This window comes from Camelus dromedarius, chromosome 20 (genome assembly GCF_036321535.1).
Source record: "Camelus dromedarius isolate mCamDro1 chromosome 20, mCamDro1.pat, whole genome shotgun sequence".
NCBI lineage: Eukaryota > Metazoa > Chordata > Mammalia > Artiodactyla > Camelidae > Camelus > Camelus dromedarius.
In genome coordinates this window covers 34,945,357-34,955,240 of record NC_087455.1, presented here as the reverse complement: position 1 = coordinate 34,955,240, position 9,884 = coordinate 34,945,357, and the positions used below count along the sequence as shown (strand labels likewise).

Genomic DNA, 9,884 nt, shown 5'->3' with positions numbered 1-9,884 from the left:
TTTTTTTTTTTATTTGCTCAGTGTGGGAAATACCTAAATCACAGAACTGAGGAAAATTAACTTTGTTTTATGTAAACTATAAAAGGCCAACCAAAGTCAAATCATGTTTGATAAAATGAACTTTCAAATTAGAAGCCAATATATAATGTTAGTATCCCAGAGAAACCTGGATATATGAGAACTTTTAAAAGTTACTTTGTCTTTTAGTAACAATGTAAGCATACTGATTTTATATTTTTAATGCTATTTTTAAAGCAACAATGGAGGTAAGAAAATATCCTTTACTCTTGAAAGTATTTTTAACATGGTTTTACTAAAATTTAAAATACCATTTAACAAAGTTAGTAGGCAAAAGTATTAAGAAGAGTCAGTAGTCTCTCTGGGTTGAAACTGGCTCCGATTTACTAGCCATGACTTTAGGGATGTTACTTAAAACTATATATATTTCATTATCTCATTTGTAAAATAAAGGTAAATAGTCTATGCTTCTTAGGGAATACTAAGATTGAGATTATGCATGTAAAACACTTCTACTGCCTAGCACATAATAAATGCCCAATGTTAGCATTACTATCAGCATGGTATAGAAAAATCAAACCAGTATTTTGTAAAATGTCTACAATAAATGCTGAATATCAAAGAAGTCAAAATTCAATCTCACAAGTTATTATATTTAGTTACTGAGTCTTTGGATAAAAAGTTTTGAAATTAAGAACCTCATTAAAAATACAAGTTATATGAATCATCAATAAATTCTCCTAGAAACACAATATATCCATTTATCAGATTCTTCCCAGCATAAGCCTGAAAGGCCCCTTGTACCTATAATTACTTTCATCTTTTAAGTATTTTCAGTAAATCTTATTAGTTTGGTTGATGAGATGTTGGAAGAAACCACAGAACTATACATAGCACTCTACACTATTATCACATAATGTTTGGTCCCTCCTATCATATTGTTGAATGTAGCTACTGGAAACCTTCACAAAAGCAGCTGTAATTTTTTTCTTTACATACAAATACAAGTTAATTAGTTGGTCTATTTGGTTGCAATTTTTTTATTTTTATAAAACTTTGAAAGTATTGAACATGGAAACTTTAAGAATCTCCTAAACTTTTTACATAAGTAAACTTCAAGTTCACAGTCTGTCCATTTTGAACTACTTATGATTAATGGGAGGCTTAACACAGTAATAACTCAAGACAAGGAAGAGGGCATTAATTATGCAGGCAGTTAGCAATGAACATGCTAACCCTGAACAATCAGTCACTGACCATTTCCTTACACAGTCTGAGTAAAATGATGCAGACTACAAAATGGAAACAAAAGTGAATATAAAATTTACCTTCCCCAAATACAGTTCTACTTTATACAAGTCTTGAGGTTTACCCATGACATCAACAGAAATGCACTCAGAGAAATAGTTCTCTCCTCCAGTCAAAAAAAACCAAAAAACAAAAAAACCATATGATTTTAAATTAGAAAAAATGAACGGCAATTTGCAAGCAAAAGAAAACCAGATTCACAGTCTAGTATTTACATTTGTTCTATTCACAGATCAAAATTAAAATGTTTTTCATTAGATAATTAAAAATAAACACTTAAAAATTGCATTTTACTGCATCAATACTGTGGGGAGGTAACTGAAGGTAGAAATGCTCTCTAGAGCAAAATTAACTTAACTTTGCGGGGGCCAACTGGTCTATCGTTCAGATCTTTAATAGCAGCCATAGCTTCGTTATAGTTTATCATGGCAACAATGGCTTCCCCTGTAGGTAATCCTTGATCATTATACTGTATTGAAACGGATTCAGGTATGATTCTATAACCATGGAAAAAGTCTAGAATTTCATTAACATTAGCCTTAAATGGAAGATTCATTATTTTAATAGGTGTTACTCTACCTGAATTACAATTTAATTTTGGATCAGGCATAAATCTCCCCTCAGGAAAACTTCCCATATTACGCTTTCCAAAATCAAACTTGCCTCCTTCTGGGCGACCAAAATTCACAAAAGGGCGATGACCTCTAAAATCATCAGGGGGGCTCCTCAACTCCTCACCAGGAAGTCTAAAATTGTCAGGAAGTCTAGGGTCCTCCTCCGGAGCTTCCCTGAGGTCTTCCTCTGGGAGCCGCCTGAAGTCCTCATCAGAAGGGCACCGGAAATCATCCTCCTGAGGACTCCTGAAGTCCTCATCAGGAGGGTGCCTAAACTCTTCATCCGGAGGGCCCCTGAAATCTTCATCCAGCGAATGCCTAAAATCTTCCTCTCGTGGGCGCCTGAAATGCTCCTGGGGAGGCCGCCTGAAATGCTCCTGAGGCGGCCGCCGGAAGTGTTCCTGGGGCGGCCGACGGAAATGTTCCTGGGGCGGCCGACGGAAATGCTCCGGGGGTGGCCGCCGGAAGTGCTCCGAGGGAGGCCGCCGGAAATGCTCCGGGGGTGGCCGCCGGAAGTGCTCCGGGGGTGGCCGCCGAAAGTGCTCCGGGGGTGGCCTCCTAAAGTCCTCCTCAGGAGAACGCCTGAAATCCTCCTCAGGAGAATGCCTGAAGTCCTCCTCGTGGGGCCGCCTGAAGTCCTCTTCAGGTGGTCGCTGGAAGTCTTCCTCTGGAAGTCGCCTGAAGTCCTCCTCATGGGGCCGCCTGAAGCCTTCCTCAGGTGGTCGCCTCCATTCCCCAGGGGGAAGCCGTCTGAAGTCCTCCTCAGGAAGCCGCCTCCAATCCTCCTCTGGTGGCCGCCGGAAGTCTCCCTCTGGGGGCCTTCGCCAGTCCTCCTCGGGGGGTCTCCTGAAGTCTTCCTTGGGAGGCCGCCTGAAATCATCTTCAGGTGGCCGCCTCCAGTCCTCCTCCCGAGGGTACCTGAAATCCTCCTCTTCCCAAGGGCGCCTTAAGTCCTCCTCAGGAGGCCCCCTGAAGTGTTCCTCCCGAAGGTGCCTGAAGTCTTCCGGGGAGCGCCTGAAGTCCTCCGGGGAATGCCTAAAATCTTCAGGAGGCCGCCTATCAGGCGGTCGGAAATCTCCCTGGAGATGCTTAAAATTGTCCAGTTGCCTCAAGTCCTCTTGCTGATGCCTAAAGTTTTCAGAAGGGCCAGCTGAGTATACTGGTAGATCATCTGAGTCAAATAAATGAGGATAATCATCTCTATCACATGACTGTGTATGGTCATGCATTCTCTCACTGGACATTGAAGAAAAATTTACACCAAACTCCTGCATTTGTACCTCGGATATGAGCCTCAACAATACCTCTGTCCCCAAGAATCTTCGCCGGTTTAAACGTTCAGCTTTCATGGCCTGTTCTTCTGATTTGAATTTCACCAATGCTTCTCCCAGACCAACTCCTTTGTCATCATAAAGCAAGTAAATGTCATCCTCAGCAAGATTAAAGTCTGCAAAGAACTTCTGTACTTCAACTTTCGTAACATCAAATGGAAAATTTCTTATATATATGCACAGTTTCTGGCCAGAGTAGCCTTCTTGAGAGTGTTTTTGTGAAACGTGTCCAAGCCTTTCTTTCTCTGCTGATGCTGGTCTTTTCTTTTCGTAACATTCAATGAACTTCAGCATTTGTTTTCTAGAAACTGGATCAACATGAACTGGACGGTACTGTAAAACAGTCTTATGCAAACCCAGAGCAGTGTTATAGTCTTTCAGAGTCTTGAACATCACAAAGGCGTATCTTGTTCTTCTTTCATCTTTATATAAAAACCTAATCTGTTCATTAGTCAGATCAGTATCTCTAAAGAAATTCCTTAAATCTCTTTTGTTAATACTTAGGGACAGATTTTTTAAGTGAACATAAAATCCAAGAGGAGAACGAGAGCGTGTTCTTCTGGGAGATTTTGAATGCGATCGTTTCCAAAAATGTCTATCATTAATTCCCCTTGGTGGAGAATGTTCTTCAGTCCTCATAGGAATGTCACCCTCCTTAATTGCATTACCTCCAAACTCAATCCACTGTTGTTCTGAGCCTTGCATTACTTCTATAAATCTTGAGCCCATAAAACTTCTATGACATTTAAGACCTCCTGAAGCATCAATACATGAAGCAAATTTTACTATGGCATCACCATTATTTCGGCCATCATGATGCTTTAAGAAAATTACTCCATCCACACACAAACCAGAGAAAAAAACACGTACATCATCTTCGTTTACTAAGTAAGGCAAACCTCGCAGAAACAAGTAAGGATTCTCAGCCTTCAATGGCCGTGTCTTTCTTGGCCTTAAATCACCATGTCCTGTACCATTAGTATGAAACCCAGCGTCTTGATTAATTGGAGAGCCATATCCAGAATTACTTGCTTCTTCTTTAACAGCCTCAACAAAATTAGATAAGCTGCCAACCCCTGATGCCCCAGATCCTGGTCGCTCTCTTCCCATGCGATCAGTTCTTTTCATTTCTATAGTCTTCTGCATTTCTGCCTTACTACTAAGAAACAGCTCTACAGATGAATCCTTGATAAGCCCTCCTGAACGACTTATGGCACGTCTTGCATCTTCATCTGTTGCAAAAATAATAAAAGCCTCCCCAACTTCCCCTCCAATTATATGCACTCCTCCATCAGGAATAGTCAATCCCGTGAAGAAGTGACGAATATCCACAGGCCCCGCAATAAAAGGAAGCCCCAGTAAACGGATGACTACAGCCATGCTGAGCTCAAACCACAGCAATAATGACCTGCAGACAGAAAGGTACACATAATAGCAAGTCTTACTTTTGAAGTACCTTATCCCAAACTAAGCTTAGTAATTATTTGGTTCCTACCTTCTGAGCATTTATAAATGAAAACAAGATATGAGTTCACAAAGATATTGATTGTATCTAATTCTTTAAAAAAAGAAAAACAAGGAATAAACTTCCTCCCAGCTAAACATACAAATAAACCAGCTACTCTGAAGAAACATTTCCTATCACCTATCCTATACAGTATGAGCATCAAAAATATCAAATCTTCTTTGTAAGTCAGCCAAGTGCTACTTCACAACAAGACCAAACTATTGTCAGACATATCTTCTACTGAAACATCAAGAGAGAGCTTTGTGGATTAAAGAATTTTACCAACCACAATGAATTTTACATACTTAGAAAAGCCATCTATGGTCAATATATAATTTCTGCTCATGATAATAAATTGCCTACCACCAGTGCATCACTGGCCAGACATAAAGTACAGAAGTCATGTGTACCTAGATGTACTATTCTATTTTACATTATTTTGTCAAGCCTCTGTGAAAAGCCTTAGACTCTGTATATCTTACCTTTTTTTTTTATTTCTTGGAGACCTGTTAATTCTGTAAAAGCAACTTAACTGTGGAAAGAAAATGAAATATAATTAATCCTTGGACCCTGCAATTGACTTTAAACAACGCCAGATTAGGATATTCATGGCAGAATTACCTATTAAAAGTGAAGCAATATAAGGAACCAAAACTAAAACCATCACAAAATGGTCATCTTTGTTCCAAGGGGAAATTAATCATACTTCAGCAAAAAAAAAAAAAGAGGTGCAAATTCCAAGTAGATATCTGCAAATCAGTCCTTGATTGGAAGTGGCAAAGGAAAAAGGTGACAGAAATGTTGTATGTTTTGATTAGAGTGTTGGTTACAATGGTATATACATTTATCAAGGCTAAATGAATTCCATCCTTAAGGTCTGTGCATTTCACTGTACATAAATTTTATATCCACTTTAAAAAAAAAAAAGACAACTGTTCTACAAGTAAAAATGACAATTTAAGAACACCAAAAATTTTCAAAAAAACTTCTCACTTCTACCCATGAGAACACCAAACATCTAGCTCATTATGTCCAACTCTCCTGCAAATCTCTTCCCTTTCAAAATATAAGACCAAATCAAATTAATGATATGATTGAACAAAACACATGTTTCAAATTCAAAAACCATTTTTAAAGCAATAAATCCAAACCAATGGCTACCATTTGGATACAATTTTAAGTTCTACATATGGAGCTCACACTTCCAAAGATGGAACTAAATTCCCGACTCCACTATAATGAAGACAAGTAGTAAAATATCCCTAAAATCAAAAATCTCAACTACTACTCCTTATCCTAAACTCCTAAAACAATTACAGTTAAAATTCATCTTAAGCCAAATAGAAAATGTTCAGATAAACACAGAATCTTATGCTAATCCATTTATTCCATTTCAAACAACTCTACATTTTACTGAGGAAACCCAAATGACAATGTAGGAAGGTAAAAATATAATAAAAATACCTTAATCTGAAATGTTTGGGGATATCAGTATTAACTACTGAAAAATCTCAACTTAGTATTTCCTTAAGGAAATTTACATCTCATACTTTTAGAGATACTCAAATATTTAATGCAGTCTTATGAAATAAGTTTTTAAGGTCTGCTAAGTTAATGATTTAACTTAGTTATAAATTTATGCTTTTAATGTGCAAATAAATGTTCTAATTCAGTACTTACACTTAAAGTCCCTCTCTTCTACAAAGTGGTGTCAGAAGACATGTTCTTTGAACACTGCAAAGTTTATCTTCCTTTGAAAAAGGTCCACAGATTAAACTTTTTAAACTACAAGCTACACTAACAAACATATCAAGAAATTAATTGGCACATTTTACACATCTAAATTATCCATGCCAAACTGATATTAAAAATATTAATGAGGGTTACTATTAAAATATTTGCATGGTATGGGTGGGGGCAGGGGGCAAATGGGAAATCTCTGTACCTTCCACTCAGTATTACTGTGACCCTAAAATACTGTTCTAAAAAACAGTCTATTTGAAAATCTGCACAGTACCAAAAAAAGAGTGTAAGTTTAGTTTCCTCAACAAACCAATACCCACATCAACATTTTAACAAACACTGTAAATGGCTTCTGGAATAGTTACCCAAATTAACGTTCCAAGACTCCTTCCTTTGCAAAATGACTTAGCCTATTTTTCACTTTTAAAGTACTTTAGAAAGCAATGTAATAAACATTATTTTGTCCCTCCTAAACTTTTTCTAAAACTTTAAAAGGTAACATAAATAAATCTACAAGAAACGCTGACATTTCAAGGAGTAATTATTGTTAAATTCAAAAAATGTGATGTAATTTATCCTCCCTAATTTAAAAACAATATTTTAGCTAAGTAGTTCCACGAGTACAAATTTATGAATTCCAATTCAAGTAGATTATATAAAATTTTTCTTCTTATTTGCCACAGCGAAATAAAACTACTGCTTAAACTTTTTTGCCCTTGAGATAGTAGGGTAATGTACCATTTGTCCTCCTACAAAAACACACCTAGAAGACCACCTCTAAGAGACCAGCTCTCAAAATGAGCACCTTTCCTGCGGTTTCCATGTTATTTCCTCAAATTCCTCAGAAAGTCTATTCTTAAAACGTTACACAAAAAGCAAAACACAAAAATACTCTAAAGTACTCTGCACTTAAAATTTTTCTTATGACAGCAACAAAAGTATTTTTGTGACTATTGCTGATTTAAAGACAGTGATCTGTTAGAACTTCTAACCTATGAAAAGAAGGAAGTGGGTTATAAAAGCTCATTTAAGGGGAAGTAACTTAAATTAGCAAGCTCATTTTAAATAATTGTGATTTTATGCAACTGAATCCCAGCTGATCACAGTATCACAAAACAACACGTAATGTGCATCTTCTAATCAAGCCTGAAAGGGAAATGGGAGGAAGGCTAAATTTAAATAGTTATTATCTCAGATCCATCTATTTTAACTAGAGAACAGTAAGTCATTTGCCAGACGTACTGAGGGACAGAACACTGCGACTATTTCTTAAAAACCTAAAGTTTTGATGAAGCACATTCAAATTCTAAACGCATGTCTTTCCCTGAAGAAAATAATCTACCCCAGTCCACAAGGATTCTTTATGACGATGTGCCTTTTATCCTTTTCTGATGCAGGTGATTAAAATAAAAACCAAAGCAATGACGGCACAGAGCCAAAGTCCCCAGTAGGAACCGTAAATGAAGACGAATCCACATGGCACAGGATTTCCCATAACATCCATCCATCCATCCTCAAACGGGGATCATCCGAAGGCATCGCTTCTATACCCAAAGCCTTTGTCCATCCTCCCAGGGGTCAGAGCTTCCTTCTTTCGCGTCAGGCCAAAGTTGCTACGTGGGATCCGATGCTGTCGCCAGACCTTCAGCCAAAATCAGCCTTCAAATTAACCTGGACCGCCCAACCTCCGTGCCTTTCCGTTACACCGTCCCAAGGGCAAACATTTCACCCTAACTCGCCACAGGGTGAACTGCCCCCAAATCTAAATGAAACACTTTGGCCCCTCTCAAGCCTAACGAGCCGGGCCTTCAGCGCTTTTCTGCCACCACTGACTACGATGACATAGCAAAGAAAAAAATACCTATGAAATCCCTCGAGATCTTCACTCTCAAGCAGACTGGGAAAGTGCACACACGACACCGCATGGAGGCTGACGGGGGAGTCGGTGCTTAGCAGGGAAAGAGGTGCACTAACGGCAGAAGCTACGCTAGTTCCTGGCGCGTCCCCGCCTTTCCCTGTTCTTCCGTCCCGGTCGCCAAGCCCCCCCCCCCGCCCCCGACGCCCCCAGGTTAACTGCTTCGCACTTGGCAATAAACACACACCACTGCTGCGGAGTCGGAGCCGCGAGGCTGGGGCGGGGGGCGCTCCTCGTCGCAGCAGCCTCCCCAGCACAGGTAGAGCTCTCAGCGAGCCTAGAAGATGGCGCCCACTCTCCCCTCTGCTCCGGACAAACGGACGTACAGTTTGTCTGCCCATGCGCTCTCCAGGCGTCACCCACCGCCCCGGCGCCCGGCCCACGTCTGCGCACGCGCCCCGACGCTCACCCGCTTCCTGTCGTCAGGGAGGTGGCGCCCGCGAGCGCGCGAGCTCGCGCTGGGGATGGCGCACTCCTGCGCATGCTCAGACTCCAGCCAAGCCGGGAGTCTCCACCAGGGACCAGACAGGGTCTGAGACAAAGTTCGGGATCAACCCGCTGCTGTGATGAGAAGCTTCAGGAACTAACAGCGGAAGTACACTGGACAAACGTTCGTGATTCCCAGAAGTTAAGAGATGCAAAAGCAGAGAAATGTTTGAGAATTCTTTTAAGCTCCGCAGATATATGTATATAATATATATATATGTTGTAAGCATCTTATGAAAGGCTCTTTGTAAACACTGAAAGGTCTGAGAAATGCGTTAATGCTTTAGATGTTCCAGGTACATTATCAACACCCAAGGAGCTTAACAAGTGCATGTTTATTCAACTTTATAAAAATGTATGAAGAAAGTGCCGTTATACAACTGTTGTTCCTACCTTCTGGCTTTTTATGAAACATGAAAACACAGGCCAATCTTGAGAGAAAAACACAATTATAGGCGTGTTCTGTGGTGCCTGCTATGTAAAAGGTGGCGAACAACTTTGTGTTTTGTTTTATTTTATTCGCAAGTAACAAAGCAGCCCAGTTGTATAACTACATAATGCATTTATGGGTGGATTCAAAGCTCACTAAGAAAACGGAAACTGTATCTTTAAAACATTGTTACAGATGAGAGGAACTAAATGAGTTTTCAAACTCTCACTGAAAAATACCCATTCTCTTTGAGAAAGAAGAGGTGGTTTAACGAGTAAATAAAAAGTGGTTCCCTAAGTGACAGCCACCATTTATTCACTTAGGCAAGCTACTTAGCCTGTCTATGCCTCCGTTTCCTCATCTGTAAAATAGGGATAATATTAGTACCTGCCTCTTAGGGTTGTGGGAAATGTTGAATGAGTAAATGTATGAGGCTATATAAGTAATAGTGACTTGTTTCGAATGTCAAAGTGATTCTATACACAAGCAGAATATGTCACTGTGGGGAGCCAGGCTCAGTGACTAGGTAGCA

General features: G+C 39.6%; 1 protein-coding gene across 5 annotated transcripts; it reads right to left on the bottom strand.

Moving 5' to 3' along the window:
• Positions 1 to 1,042: 1,042 nt before the first annotated feature.
• RBM12B (RNA binding motif protein 12B) lies at positions 1,043 to 8,838 on the bottom strand. Of its 5 annotated transcripts, none has more exons than XM_031439311.2 (3): positions 8,624 to 8,838; positions 5,261 to 5,310; positions 1,043 to 4,679 (listed from the first exon to the last, which is right to left on the bottom strand). In XM_031439311.2, the coding sequence occupies exon 3, from the start codon at positions 4,649 to 4,651 to the stop codon at positions 1,664 to 1,666; it is 2,988 nt and encodes a 995-aa protein (XP_031295171.1). In that variant the 5' UTR covers positions 4,652 to 4,679; positions 5,261 to 5,310; positions 8,624 to 8,838; the 3' UTR covers positions 1,043 to 1,663. The 5 variants fall into 5 exon arrangements, with proteins under 5 accessions (XP_031295171.1, XP_064333033.1, XP_031295172.1 ...); XM_064476963.1 differs by lacking the exon at positions 8,624 to 8,838 and adding an exon at positions 6,459 to 8,579; XM_031439312.2 differs by lacking the exon at positions 8,624 to 8,838 and adding an exon at positions 8,383 to 8,579.
• Between the last annotated feature and the right edge of the window lie 1,046 nt (positions 8,839 to 9,884).